At 36.5% G+C, this 14922-nt stretch overlaps 3 protein-coding genes across 10 annotated transcripts; 2 read left to right on the top strand and 1 right to left on the bottom strand.

The window, feature by feature from the left end:
* Positions 1-4300: 4300 nt before the first annotated feature.
* On the top strand, positions 4301-5335 carry LOC131664538 (histone H1-like). The gene has a single exon (XM_058935726.1). It carries the CDS (start codon positions 4407-4409, stop codon positions 5082-5084), a length of 678 nt encoding a protein of 225 aa, XP_058791709.1. The 5' UTR covers positions 4301-4406; the 3' UTR covers positions 5085-5335.
* A 195-nt stretch (positions 5336-5530) lies between these two features.
* LOC131664537 (cilia- and flagella-associated protein 161-like) lies at positions 5531-8490 on the top strand. Of its 2 annotated transcripts, none has more exons than XM_058935723.1 (4): positions 5531-5619; positions 6949-7371; positions 7610-7800; positions 8188-8490. In XM_058935723.1, exons 1-4 carry the CDS (start codon positions 5563-5565, stop codon positions 8360-8362), a joined length of 846 nt encoding a protein of 281 aa, XP_058791706.1. In that variant the 5' UTR covers positions 5531-5562; the 3' UTR covers positions 8363-8490. The 2 variants fall into 2 exon arrangements, with proteins under 2 accessions (XP_058791706.1, XP_058791708.1); XM_058935725.1 differs by lacking the exon at positions 5531-5619 and adding an exon at positions 5950-6032 and having other exon boundaries at positions 7097-7371.
* On the bottom strand, positions 6028-14570 carry LOC131664536 (repetitive organellar protein-like). 7 transcript variants are annotated; one of them, XR_009301942.1, is made up of 10 exons: positions 14395-14570; positions 10258-14213; positions 10065-10178; positions 9774-9921; positions 8474-9695; positions 7910-8366; positions 7637-7817; positions 7500-7559; positions 7129-7288; positions 6028-7061 (listed from the first exon to the last, which is right to left on the bottom strand). XR_009301942.1 is itself a non-coding variant. In XM_058935721.1 (6 exons), exons 2-5 carry the CDS (start codon positions 14155-14157, stop codon positions 8494-8496), a joined length of 5364 nt encoding a protein of 1787 aa, XP_058791704.1. In that variant the 5' UTR covers positions 14158-14213; positions 14395-14570; the 3' UTR covers positions 7831-8366; positions 8474-8493. The 7 variants fall into 7 exon arrangements, 2 of the variants coding, with proteins under 2 accessions (XP_058791704.1, XP_058791705.1); XR_009301943.1 differs by lacking the exon at positions 7500-7559; XR_009301941.1 differs by having other exon boundaries at positions 7129-7559.
* Positions 14571-14922: the final 352 nt, after the last annotated feature.

The raw sequence follows: 14922 nt of genomic DNA on the forward strand, positions 1-14922 counted from the left end.
GCGGAGCGCTTGCCGCGAAAGTCACAGCACGGCGCGGACGTCGCTCAGAGACCCGCGCGGACTTGCGCCTCCGATGCACGCGACTTCAGCTCTGTTCGCGGTACGCATTCTGCACTTTGCTTGCCATTTTCGTAGCCCGCACCTCACTTCCAAATCCCTGTTTCGCCCTTCGCCTCTCGTTCGAACTGCGCGAATTCGCGCGACACCAGCATCACTTTGGCTAGGCGAGCTTGCAAGCACCCGCGAAAGCTTTTTATACGCACAGCTATGGTCGATGGGCTGCAACCCTCGATTAAAATGTCACCGCGCTGCTGAATTATCGGACCTCGGTCTTCTTCCGATCGGTGCTCCCGCAAGTAGAATAACGCGGCTCGCAGTGAGACTTGGAGCGATGAAAATCCGTCGCACTTGTGTCGAGATAATCGCCGACAATCCGAGTGGTGGAGTTGCAGTTTAACCAGTCGCGGGGCACGCGAGCTCCCCCGCGCGACCTGCTTCGCGCTCATTTTTTTCTTCTGATATTTGCAAAATTCTCGACACGACGGATTTTCGCGCGACACGCTGGATTTCGAGCCGAGCGCGGAGAACATTTCAGATTCATACCCGAGTTTTGCCGTCGTACGAGTTGTGCGCTTTCGTCGTGTTATCAGGCTCTTTGCGTCGTTGGTCAAATTGTACGTTGGGTTGATGCTAGACGAATTTTAAGCAAGATTCGCCATTTATTCTTCAGGCTTTCAGTTGGCGTTGCGTTTTATTTGCTCGTCATTGGTAGATATCGCATGAATTTCGAATATTGCAAAGTACCTCAAGAACTTGAGAGCGCTTGGCCATTTTGAAACCGTAAGGAGACTTTCATTTTTTAAACGTGAAATGTAATTGTCGTCAATGGCATTCTACATCTCAACGATCACTCTATCTTAATCAATTGATCGACACCTATTATCATTTCATATTTGAAAGAAAAATTGCTTGTATTCGTAATGTACATGATCGAGAACTTGAATAGCTGATTTTATTGATAAAAACATTCCATTCCTTGCTTATACGTGATATTTTTATAGAATTATGATGCAATTGTTAACTTGGTCCCATTTGTAGTCAATTGCAGACAAGGAAGTCACGAGGTTGATGAAATCTAAAGAGGCGTAGGTTCGGCAATTTTTGTAATAGTTTGCTTTTATTATTGAATCTCTGGATAATTGATTCGCAGTACGGTTGGTAAGCATACGTTACACCGAGCATTTCTAAGGAACGAATAGCTTTATAACTGTAAATGTCGAAGATGTGGTAGCAGTCCGTTTATCTAAATTGTATACCGTGTTTCATTATAATACATTATATTGATATCAGCTAGTTAATAACGAGAATTTTGAATTGGACGCGAAACAACGGCAAAAAAGTCGAAACCCAAGCGATCGGAAAGATAAAAAATAGAGCCGTTCTGAAGTCTTCACACACGCACACGCACACACACACACACACACACACACACACACACACACACACACACACACACACACACACACACATCTATAGAAAAAATGGATTCTCTTCCGTCTCATGGCGCATCCGCGAATAAGCATTTAATCGTAATCCCGTCGGCGTGACAATTGCAACTGGTTTTTGCGCCTCTTAGCCTTCCCACCCTGCTGCACGCCAGGGCGTCGGAAGAAAGAGGCTCGCGTCGCAACCAGTCGCACCCAAACGATCCTTTGTCCGCGTGGCCGAGTGACGTGCAGTAGGAAGGTCGAAGGACAAAGAGCAAGCGCATCGCCGAAAAGTCATCGGCAAGTGCGCGAGAGTCGCGCGGCACTTGGCCGAGCGTAAAGCAATAATGCCGAAGCTTGCGCCCGTCTATCTGTCTCTCTCCCTCCCTCGCGCGCGCGTTCAAATTAATGCACGTCTTTGCGAGTGCAGCGGCTTCTTCGACGCGTCCATTGTCTGCGTAGAGGCGTCGAGCGAGCGCGGACCTCGGCGAGAGACCGCGCGACTCTGCTGCACCCAGGCGCGACCTTCTCCGCAGGCCACGTTGGCTTTCCGCCGCCCAAGCACTCGCACTTTTCCTCCGCCCGTCCGCTCCCCACAACTCGACTCGGGCCTTCGTCCAGTACTCGAATCTTCGCTTTGCGAGCGCCGGCGATCGCGGCGACGATTGCCGCAGCGCGTCCACGGGATACGCCGATTAATCGAAAGCTCGCGCGCGCTCGTCGATCGCGCACCGCCCGAACAATCCTGAATTTCTCGGGACCCGCGGCGAGCGACTCCGAAGATCGACCCGCCGTTCGCTTGCTCGCGGCTCTCTCCGAGTGTACGGCGTAGCGTTCGCGGGCCAGAGCTCGCGGAAGAGCCTTCTATCGAGCGGAGAACGAGTGGCTTTGTTGCGCGCCAAGTACCAAGTTCGCTAGCTGCATCGCACTTTGTCGCGGCTCGTCCTATTTACTGAAAATAGGAGTGGATCCAATCGCGACGATTCGTTACGATGTAATGATCGAAATGCTGGCGAATGAGCTAGAGGCGATGGATTTTGTCGGAAAACAGTTGCACGAACGAAGATTCAGATAAACGCTAGCTGTATTTTCCTGCAATGGGAACTTTTCGTTGTAATATATATTATTCACATTGAAATTAAATTAAGTATTTTCATGTTCGCAGCTAATATAGCCATCAAATCAATTTTCTTTTTCAATCAAGAATTCGAATGCTAATTTATTTCACAATTCACATTCTCGGATTGTTCGATGGCTATTTTTATTTGCAGTATAGCGCTGTATTGTAATTTTCCTGTGCATTGAATGCAGAATAACACGAAAAACTTTTGGAAAAATGTCGTTTCATTATGTTTTGATGATGATTTCCGTGATAACGTCAAATGTTTTCAAAAATAGATTGAAAACGCGATTTCGCAGTTGGCAAACATTGACGTCCACGTGTCATGTATCCTACGACATACGTGCCTACTTTCTAAAACTTATATTTTTTTGTATGACTTCTTTCGAAATTATACTCTGCAAATAAAATCATATCACATTGAATTGATGATTCGGTGACATTTGCCAACTTATATCTAAAATACTTTTGCACGTTGAATATCTTATTAGTATTTGCATTCAAATCTATAGCGTTATTTACGTAGCTTCAACATTACATCATGTACGTGGGCTTAAGGTACACGATATTTAAAAGGCCACAGTTTCAATTCAATGTTATTAGACTTAACTGTAAATAGTTGACAGCGTTTAATTATAGAGACACAACATCCATCTATAATTAAACCTACAATCTGCGGTACTTTTTCAATTTTATTTGAACAGGCAAAAGTATTGGCCGATTGATAGCAAGCTCAATGAATTAGCAAATTCATCTAGATTGCAAATATACGTTGACGTGACACACACGCGAGTAGTACGAAATAAATATTTCACAGTGCTTAAAAATATTTTGAACAACTCGAATAGTCCCAATGGTCCCATACAAACGTTATGCACTAGCAATCGAATTGTGCTATTTTGTTCAGAAAATAATTCGAAAATAGCAAAAATCTCATGAAAACCTTCTGAAAAAATGTAAATTCATCAACCACCATAGCTTCGTCGGATTCCCTCGTAAAAAGTTTTACTCCTGTAATGTGACAATCGAAGGGGATTTATACCGTTCTGAAGGCGTGCGAGTTGACTATACAGTGCTTTTGTCGTCCGGAAGTGGTTCAACAACTCTTCGGAGATCAAATCGAACTGATCTGCCGGGGTTCCATTGGTCAGTGAGTCGTGAAATCGATAAAAACCAAAAAATTCGCAAATCCTAGAAACGAGCGATCGACTCGCAGGGGCTGGTGAGCTCGGACAATTAAAACGAGACTCGACTCCTCGCTTCGCAAGCCTGTAGCTCACTGAAGATTCATCGGTTGTCCAAAGTTCAAAGTTTGCCCGATAGTTCTGTCTCTGTGCTGTCGATTGCAGGTGGAACCAGGCGGTTCTGCAACTGAGCTAAGAAAAAACGAGATCTTTTGCCTCGAAGGTGTGACAAGTGTCGAAAAGCGAAGTCTGCGAAAAACTCTCGCGAGCTCGCGCACGGCTCGGGTTCGCAAGTGTTGTGCGTTCCGTGGCGTTGCTCAGAGTTTGAACGAGCCGCTGATTCGGAAATCTGGCGAAATCGGGGGAGTTATCAGGTGGAAAACTCGGTTGAAACTCGAGAAAGTGTGCCGCGAGAAGATGCGATCACGACGCGCCAAGTGCCAAAGTGCGCGCTGGCCTCTCTCCGAGGTCCGTGCTGCGGTATGACTATCAAGCGCTTGCGGCGCCAGCCGCACCACTTACTACACCACTCAGTCAGTCGAATAGCAGAAGCGTCCCGCGCGCGCGCTCAAAGCTCTTGCCTACAAAACATACGAAACAGCAGAATCGTCAAGGATGGCAGACATCGCGGAATCGTCGACTCCAGCACCAGCAGCAGCAGCTACAAGCCCCAAGAAAGCGGCAGCAGCCAAAGCGAAGAAACCGAGAACAAAGCCCAATCATCCGCGCACCTCGGAAATGGTCGTGGCCGCGATTAAAACGCTGAAGGAGAAGGGTGGATCCTCGCTGCAGGCTATCAAAAAGTACATCGCCGCCGCCTACAAGGTCGACGCCGAAAAGCTGTCGCCGTTCCTCAAGAAGTATCTCAAGTCGGCTGTCGCTTCGAAAGAGCTGGTTCAAGTCAAGGGTAAAGGTGCCTCTGGCAGTTTTAAGCTCTCGGCAGCCAGTCTCGAGGGCAAAAAGTCCAGCATTGCCAAGGCCAAGAAGCCGGCGCCGGCCAGGAAACGATCGCCATCCAAGAAACCGGCGGCGGTCAAGAAACCCGCCACGGTGAAAAAGCCGAAGAAGACCGTTGTCGCCGCAGCCAAACCCGCGGTGGCCAGCGTGGCTGCCAAAAAGCCGGCGGTGGAGAAGAAGAAAACCGCTAAACCTGTCGCCGCGAAGAAACCGAAAGCCGTGAAGAAAGCCGCGACTGCCAAACCCAAGATCGCGAAAAAACCGAAGGTGGCGAAGAAACCAGCGGCCAAGCCCAAGAAACCAGCGGCTAAGAAAGCAGCTGCTAAGAAGAAGTAAGCTGAACGTCGGTGAGGGTTGATTTTGTGTGTGTGCGATTGATTTCGGACGCGAAGATGACGAACAATCATTGCGTTTCGAATCGTAAAACGGCCCTTGTCAGGGCCAATATCCTACGTTTTTCGCTTTGAAACCATCAACTGTACTGATACACATATTTATTTCTGCGTTTTCATTATGTTTAAGTTGTACATACGTTATTATTATATAAGGCGTGTATTTCTTACATCTAATAAATATCATTTTTTTTTATAGAAAATACTATATATATTAAATTTACTTAATATACCTTCTCTTTATCGACGACAAATTCTCTTTAAATCAATACGGTTTCATTTTCAACAGCGTTCTCCAGTCTAATATTTTCATTCATTTGTTTCTGCAAGATCTTAATCGTTACTTTTATTTTCACGAGAACACAAATCATATCGTTTCTTTACTTTCTTTTAAATGTAAATGACACACATTACGATTAACAATGTACTCCGGACGTGTCCTAGTTGGCTTCTGGCTAGACAAACTCCAGCTCGAAATGGTAAGTAAAAATAAACCACGAATATTTCAATTACACAGATAACCAACAAAAAAGCTCGCTGTTGTGCACGTTAAAAATACCTTTCATCAACGGAAAAAAGATAACAAAACGGTGCCGAATCCTAACCGAATGTACACGTGAGGTTCCGCAACTACAAAAAAAATTGCTTAGACTAAATTTAGCCTTGATTCTGCACTGGCAATAATAACTGTTATAAATAGATCGTAAAGCATATAGATTGATTTTTAAAGCTCGAGCGGCAGTAACGTTTAGACTGTCATACGAAGCAGGGTACGTTGCGCACAATTGTTTTCGCGTCAAACGCTATTCTCGTTTAATGATTTCACATTATAAAACTTGGAGCTTCTACCGATCTATTTTTGATACTCTGATAAACTCGATTATCCTCTTAGGTAATTACGCTGATGATTCGCGCGCATTTGGAATGCAATAATTGCGAAAGTCCACGTCAATCGCGGGCATTCATAATTGTCTTGTAATTCAATAACCAAATCAAAATAAACAAGATACTAATACAATTAGTACACGTGTGACAGTTTATTGATCGGAACGACTCGTGCTATAGTTACCAGCGAAACTTGCCTCTGTATCTCGAGCATTTAGTTCTTGCGGCGCCGTCAAACCCTTTCATCAAGACGGAATGCATCTATCTGTCATAAATCGCATGTCATGCTTTATTCGAATTTCCAGAATAGCGCAGGAAAAATCGATCAAATTGTACTTTGTCGTTATTCGCAATTCGCTCGACACGTTAAACTGATTAACTATTAGAGGCACTTTATCCTTATGCAGGCGCGCACCTTTACACATCGAATTTTTATTCATTTACTTCTGCTTCACGATTCATCTCAATCGGATTTCCAACAGTCATGCTTGCAATTGGATATTACAATATAAGAGGCATGCAATTGGAGCAGCGAGTCAATGATTTGTAAAAGAACAATTGTGACTTTGAAAAATATATTTCTTTTCGAAGTATAGCATTATGCATTATGGCGCTCGAAAAATTATGCGGTCTGTGCAATATAACGCAGCTTTGAATCTCGACAGAATGCGTTCGGCTGCGCTCGAGCTCGCACCGCCTCTCTGAATTCCAGAAACTACTTAGTTGCTATGACTTTCATTTCTTGTTTGAGCCTTTCACTAACGCAGACATCATATCATAATATCAGATACAATTTTTAGCAAGCACCTTCGCCACAGCGACTCCGCGTACATTTTTTATTTCGCACAGTAACAATCGATTTTCATTCTGAGGATTGTATTTGACGTCAAGTGTGCGTCGTATTATCTATCGCTCTCGTGCAGGAACAACGCGAGGAACAAGACAAAAAGCGTAAAAAAGGTTTATTGATATGTCAGCGTCGTCGTCGCTTAATCCACAACTTCATTCGCGGCGTGCCATTGCCAACGAATCCATCCTGCGATTACATAAAATTTGGTCAACATGTGCAAGTACACGCGCCGGAGGTGATCGATATGACGTACAAACTGGAAAGCGATCGAGGATGTCCTGACGCTGAGATACCTTGGGGGCCAAGGCAGTTGGGTTTAACACTTGCTGCCACTGCTGCTTACGAGGACATCGAGATCGCCAGAATGGTTGATGGTTGCGCTGTTGCTTGCTCACCTTACAGGTGTCCTGCTTCTAGAAATATTTTCAAAATCGTCGATGTCGATTTCGGGACCGAGGGTGACTGCCTTACATTTGGACGACAGTTTTATTTGCAGGTTTACGTTTTTTTGTGACTACATAGTGCAACTTTTTTTTTCTTTTTGTAAATGCTTCAATGTTTCTTTTTAAATTTATAAAAGTAATTTATGCTTGCCGTTTTCCTTGACGAAAATTAAAGATTTACCTTCAGTTTTATACTATTATAGTGCAACATTCTCATAATTAATAGTAATATAAGTTAAATCTGAAACTTGTTAATGATCATTTACTGGGAATTTTATCTTCTGCTTCAAGCTGCCTTATGCAAATGAAATTTTATACCTGCGATCGGAAACACCTCTTATTGATGGTCAATTCGGCCCCAAATATCACAATCCTCTGCGCTTGAATGTTACCAAAGATTGTTATGCAAAGTGGAGAGCTCTTTACTGGAACAGACAGCAGAGATTCGAGACAGAAGGAGATCCCATTCCACCATGCATAAGGTTTTTTATAACAAGTGCTATATTATTGCATATAAAAATTTATTATTGTATTCGAATAAAGTTATTACAAATACATTCTAGTTTGTATAAAAATAATTCATCTACACACCAGCTGTTCGATTGGTAGCAGTTCTTTTCAGTATGCTTAGATAAAAACACTTATATTTTGTCATAATAAAATAACTGGTCCAAAAGTAAGAAATCAACAAAATAAAATTTTTTTCATATCTATAGGAAAATAACAATTCGCGTAATAAATGGGAAAAAACAAGAAAATTATAATATTATGAACATTAATAGCGCCTTTTAACTATCACCGAACATTTCACATATATGCCTCCAAATACAAAACATAAAACTTTACAATACTTTGTACTAAATCCATAGGATTGTGATTCAACACGTGATGACTGGCCAATGCCTTGCAGTGGAAAATCTTAAATGGCATCGTAGTATTCTCGGTTATGAGTGTGGTGCATCGGCTCACACTTACGCAGACGTGCATCGCAATGAAACATCTGAATGCATTTGGAACTTTATCATTCCGCGGAATTACAACTAGCATACTGAAAAGTGAGCATTATCAATATTTGTACAAATAAAGCAAAAGAAAACATCAATGTCAAATTACTATAAAATCTATAAATAAAACTAATTTATGTACAACTGTTACTTTTTTTTTATCCAGTCTATTTATTCGTCGAAGTAGATTTTTTTAATTTTCTTCTTTTCATCTTTTACTTTTTGTTCGAGAGTAGAATTGTTCAGTGAAGTTATAGGTTCCGTTGGCTCTTTTTCCTTCAATTTTTCCTTGACATAAAATTCTAATTTTGAATATTTTTTCTCACATTCATCATTACTACTCGAAGACGAGTAATTCTTTTTCGCTGGGACGCGCTTGACGTCGAGAGCTTCATACCTGCTTTCGTTACTGGATGTTGAAGTATTGAGTTTATCGTCGTTAAGCTGAAATGCACTGTTGATAAGTTTCATTATTTGTACAGATGCTGGCTCTTCTTTAGGTTTTTTTTCAACTTTCTTTGTTGATCTTTTAGGTTTTACAGCAGCTATTGAATTTTCTTCTTTCATTTCTGATTTCTTTATTCTTTTTGTTCTTGTATCTGAGTTAGCATCTTCATTTACGCTCCTTTTTTTTCCTTTCTTTTTCGCCGCTTTCATTTCTTCGACAATAGATACATCAAGTAAAAATGAGTCTTGAAGCATATGTTCAAACATCTCCTTGTCATTCTCTAGAGATTTGGTAATTTTTTCTAACGCAAATTCCTCTTCTGTCTTTGTATTAGATTCTTCGACTTTGCTTTTCGTTTTTGTCTTAATTTTTGTTTTAGACTTGCTTTGCGTCGAAATTTCAACTTTACTTTTATTTTCATTGTTGGGAGCTGGTTCGTTCACATTGATATTCTTAAGTGTTGGCTCATTTGTACTTACTCTTACAGCAGACTTTATACTTGTATCAACAGTATCCTTTACTCTTTCTTTCAATTCCTTTAATTTTTTTAATGAACTATTTGTATTCATAATAGATTCTGTTGTTCTGCTATCTACTAAATCTTTCATTTCATGATCACTTTCATACAATTTTCTTTTCGGTACTTTGCTTGTACTTGCTATTCCTTGTCCTGTTATTTTTTTAAAATTTTCGATGTCATCAACATCATTCAAATTCAAATTAATTTTCTTATTCTTTATCCTTTTTTTCTTTGCAATTATGCCATCCTTTAATGCTATGGAAGACGTGCTATGCAATTTATCTTTCAAAGACAACTTTAAATTTTTTGAATTTGACTTTTCTATTGATGTCGATTCTGTACCATAAAATTCATCTCCGTTAATCTTTCCTTGAGCAATAATTGAAAATAGTGGTCTTACATTCACTAAAAATAATGTAAACTTTTTCAATTATACATATGTTAATATTTAATTAAATTATACTTAATAAAATAATTACAAACCTGTTTTGTACTTTTTCTTCTTAGATTTTATTACACATGTCATTATAGGTGGAATGTCTTTATCATATATCTTATAATTCGATTCTCCTATGGTTAAAGAACTATTTGAAACAATCAATTTTTTACCAATTATGTTTTGATCAAAAAGCTATAAAAAAAATTACAATATTAATAACAAGAATTGTACATTTCATTCGAATTAGTAAATATATAGTTTATCTTTATATTTAACGACAATTTTTATTAATTATTTTCATTTTTATCTAACATTTCTTATTTTATTTAACATACGTGTTTTGGAACATCAATAAAAAATATTTCTTCATCATCAGATATATCATCCAAAATTATTGTTGGTTTTAAAGAACTTTTCGTTAACTCATCTTGTTCAACAAGTTCAGTGATCTATATATAAAATATTCAATTTTACAATTATTAATATATATATTTCAAATCTTACAGTATAAACTTATGATGTACATACCTCCGTTATTTTTTTTCTTACTAGTTCAGTGGGACTCGATTTTTTTAAGACTGATTTTGGAGTTGCGGGAATTGAACTTGAACATTTTGCCAAATTTTCAGGAAATGAAAATACTTCTTGGGATTGAATATTATCCGATACAATATCTACACTTTCTTGCGTTTCGGGGATGATAACATTCATATTTTGTTCGTCGTTATCTTCCTCGTTTGTAATGTTATCTTGAAACTTTCCTTTCGTATCATTTAATTCAGACTCGTTAAGTTCGTCGATTGATTTTAGTGGATCTTTACTAATGTTTTCTGTTTCATCACTCGAGCTATCATCGTATGCATTTCTCGAGACACTGGATCGGTTTCGAGAAATATTTCTATCACTTCTATTGTGTATAAGTACCTCATCAGAATCAGAACTATCGTTATCCTCGTAAAGGTTTAATCTTTTTAGTTGCTGCATACGTTTTGATACTTCCACAGGTATAATGTTATCGATTTCTTCATCATCATCATTTACTAATTCACCTACATTTTTTTTCTGCAAATGCTTTTGAAATTCATCATCGTTTAAAGACAGATCAAATCTTTCAACATTACTTTCATTGAGATAATCCAAGAGATTTGAATGTTTCAATTCTTTGGGTATAGTTACTTTATGTTCTTTGATATCAACATTATCACTGTCATGATAGACGATATCACTATCTCTTTCTTCATGTAAATCTGCATTACATTTTTCAAGCAATTTGGTTTTCTTATTCGACTTAATATTTTCATTCTCGCTATCTTCACGTTTTGTTTTCTCATTGAATATTTCTTTATTTCTACTTTTTAAAACTTGATCTCCTTTATTAGACTCTTCCGAATTATCAGTGGGCACATCCATTTTTTTCTTTTGCTGCAAATGTTTTACCTGATTTACCGATATGATATCCTTTTCGTTATTTACTTCTTCTGTAAGTTTATGGGTTTTTTTCGATTTGTCATTGAAAGTTTGCTCTTTCGCACTGATTAATTGTATTTTCTCATTGGATATTTTTCTGCTTATATTTTTTAAAACTTGATGTTCACCCAGGTCTTCTGATACATTAGTTCCCAAACCATTTATCTTTTTTATTTGCTGTAAATATTTTTTTTCGTTCCTTGGCATTTTATCGTCTTCGACGTTATTCTCATTACAAATTGCTTTCTTAACTTTTTCAAAATTTTCTGTACTTTGCTCTTTTATAGGTTCTGGTTTTATTGATTTATATTCATGTCTATTTATGGAAACCGTTTCTGATTCATTACGTTCTGATTCATTACTATCAATAAAATTTAGTCTTTTCATTTGTTGGATTTTTTTCTGAGCTTGCTGAGTTGGTAAAACATCATCTTCTATATTGCTTGGACTTTCCTTGTGAGATAACATAGTTTCTGTTATTTTGTAATTGTCGATTTCACTATCATAAGCCTTCTGTAATTTTATTTCAATCTTTTCACCAATTTTTTCTTTTTCAAGTTGTGTTTCCCTGTCACTTGTTTCATCAGAAGCAATAAGATCAATTTTTTTCAATTTTTGTAGCTTTTTCTTTTGATGTTCTGATATTATCTTTTCATCTTCATTTTCTTTTTTATCATTAGATGTAGTTAAGATTTTATCATTCAATCTATTCTCTTTCTTGTATTTAGTTATCGGAAGGTCTTCTATACTAGAAACACTGGAATTTCTATGAGAACTACTATATTTTGAACAAATACCATAACTATTTTTTTTGCTATGATCTAATTTACTACTAGCTGATTTTATTTTTAATTTTGTTAAGTTTTCAACATGTAAATCCAAAAAAACATCTTCTTCACAGTTTTGATGGATACCTTCTTTAATGTCATCATTGTTGATACATTTTGTTGAATATATACTTTTGTAACTTTTTACATTTTTTAAATCATGCTGTAATTGCCTTTCATATAATTGTTCTCTATTACTTGGCAAATCCAATATATTAGTTTTTTGTTGTTTCTTTCTATATTTCAGTTTCTTAATTTTCTGAAATGACTTTTGACTATCTCCATCAGATTCAGAGCAATACACATTATTATTGTCTAATTTTGAATTTAAAGAACCACCATTTTTACAGAAACTGTCTGTTTGATTAAATGAAGATTCATTTTTTCTGTCATTGTGCGTATCAACATTTGCATTTTTATTAAAATGTTCATTACTGATTTGTGAAGTATTTATTTCTAAATCTAAATGTCTTGTTAGTGTGCCATTGACAAACGATTTCTCTTTTTTACTTTGAATTTCACTTGATTTTTCTGTTTCGTTGATAAATATTTTTGGAATGTTTTTATTCTTTGTTGAAACTGTTTGTTCAGCAATAGTGTTGGATTGATTTTTCTCATTTGAATCAATTTCAGAATCATCTACACTAGTGTTTAGTAATCTTAATTGTTTTAAATTATCATACTGCTTAGTTATCCATGGAGATGTACTTTTTACTGACTCATTTGTCATCCTTTTACAATAATGTTCACTATCTTGAGAATCATATTCTACACAAGTTTCTTTATGATTTGTTACCCAACTTCCTTCGGCATGAGAGGCTTGATCATCTTCAAACTTTAAAGTATCGATATCATCAGGTATATCATAGCATTCATCAAAATTTTCTTCTTCATTATCAGACTCTATTGATTTAAAATCACTTTCAGAATCACGTAATTTATGATTTGAGTAATCATTATTTTTATTATTCAGTCCAGATAAAGAAACATTTTTCTCTTCTATAATAGGTTGTGATTCTTTGTTGTTTGTGGCTACTATTTTGTATTTCTTTATCAGTGTTTCATTTCCAATAATTTTTAAGGTTTTATTTTTCCTTAAATTATTACAGGACTCAGTATTTTTACTAAAAAAAGTATTTTGTTTATTATTCTTTGAAGTGCCATTTTTAATGTTTTGATGTATAATATTTCCAGCTCTTGAATCTTCTTCTATACATGAATCTCTAGGTTGATTGTTAGTATGATTGGATGCAAATTTATGAGCTTGCCTGGTTTGATTATTTATTTGTATACTAGTATCTATGAAAGTATCTGAAAAAATTTGAGTGCTTTGAGCTTGAAAATTTTCATGTATAAAATCGCAACTAAAATCTTTGGTATTTTCTAAGGATTGTGGACTGGTATCGTGGATTGTAGGTTTTAAATTTCTTTTTAAGCCATTTATTTTCTTCGTTCTTAGCACTTTAGTGGCAGAAGTTTTTTTCTTTTCAACCTCTTCTTCATATTTTTCTAGAAATTTCTTTGATACATTGATACAATTAATATTATTATTAATAGAATTACTGGAAGATGAGTTTCTTGTATTGTGATAAATATTTTTTTTGGACTTTTTTTTTGGATTCTTATTTTTCATTGGCAAAGCTCTTGCTGCCTTGAAATTAACATTACATTTAGCTTGACCTTCAGCTTGACTGTGACAATTCTCTATACTTATATCTATTGTAGGTTCCCAGATGGTACTATTGTAATCATTTTCTGGTTCTATGATTTTTAAACCTTTTTTTTCAATAAAAGACCATACAAAAAGATCGTTGTGAATGGTTTTTAAATTCGCAGCACTACTTTCATTAAAACTACTATAAAAAGTTTTAATATCACTATCACTAAGCTCTGAATCATCTGAGACATCGACATTACTTGTAATTTTATTCAAAATGTCTTGTTTGCATTTTACAAAATCACTGTAACATTTAGGACGATATGTCTTTAAAAATTTATTTAAATTCTTAGTATTTTCTCGAATTTTAATCTTATATGAAAACATATGAATTAAAGAATCATTTTTCACACGATCTTTAACTGTGTTTATAACTGGCAACCAACTAAAATAATTATCTAAGCTGTCAGAATTCATTTTAAAGATCAATCACCAATCAAGTAAATTGTATTTCTAATTTCCAAGTTATAATTCTGAAATGAAAAATTAACATAATATAGCTTACCTAAATAACGAGTTGAAATGAATATAAGTTTTTAATCGATCATAAGATATAATACTGAATAAAAGATTACCTTGATATAAATTAATTAATTAGTATAAATTTCATTGTACAAATAAAAAGTTAGTAATAAAAATAACAAATGTTCTAACCTTTACATATTTCAAAAGCTTCACACTGTTATTGTGATAATTTACGAAAAAATCAGTATTTATAAGGTCTTTTGTACAAAATTGATATGTTATTTCAATCACTGCTGGCAACATTTCATTCAATCACTTATCTAATTTAAAGTGATTCTTTAATTTGAATAAAAACACATTTTATTTCCAACTGTTTACACCACCTATATATGATCCAGCTCGACTTCGGATTTTCGGCTAAATAATTTTCGCACGTGTATTAAATATTATCGACTGAACTGATTGACCAGCTGTTGACAATATAAGCGAACGTGCGAATGCCGGCCGTTTTGAAAAGGAAAAATAATTTTCATCAATGCCAACACCTTGTACATAACTTCAATAACAAAACCAATGTAGTCAACTTTAAGTTTTAAAAAATTAATTTACCAAAAACAAATAATAATATTTTATTGCTTTTACTGTACAAAATTACTATTACAGTAATATACTATTATAGTAAAATATATTAAAATTGAAGAATGTTTTTAATTTAAA

This window comes from Phymastichus coffea, unplaced genomic scaffold (genome assembly GCF_024137745.1).
Source record: "Phymastichus coffea isolate CEN01 unplaced genomic scaffold, Cenicafe_Pcof_1.1 PCOF00044, whole genome shotgun sequence".
Lineage (NCBI taxonomy): Eukaryota > Metazoa > Arthropoda > Insecta > Hymenoptera > Eulophidae > Phymastichus > Phymastichus coffea.

Coding starts and splice junctions, on each gene's coding strand:
- LOC131664538 (XM_058935726.1), top strand. CDS start 4,407: ATGGCAGACATCGCGGAATCGTCGACTCCAGCACCAGCAGCAGCAGCT.
- LOC131664537 (XM_058935723.1), top strand. CDS start 5,563: ATGTACTCCGGACGTGTCCTAGTTGGCTTCTGGCTAGACAAACTCCAG. Junction 7,372..7,609: donor GACGACAGTTTTATTTGCAG/GTTTACGTTTTT, acceptor TTCTGCTTCAAG/CTGCCTTATGCAAATGAAAT. Junction 7,801..8,187: donor CCCATTCCACCATGCATAAG/GTTTTTTATAAC, acceptor CTAAATCCATAG/GATTGTGATTCAACACGTGA.
- LOC131664536 (XM_058935721.1), bottom strand. CDS start 14,157: ATGAATTCTGACAGCTTAGATAATTATTTTAGTTGGTTGCCAGTTATA. Junction 9,922..10,064: donor TTATTGATGTTCCAAAACAC/GTATGTTAAATA, acceptor TTTTTTTTATAG/CTTTTTGATCAAAACATAAT. Junction 9,696..9,773: donor GAAGAAAAAGTACAAAACAG/GTTTGTAATTAT, acceptor CATTATTTTTAG/TGAATGTAAGACCACTATTT.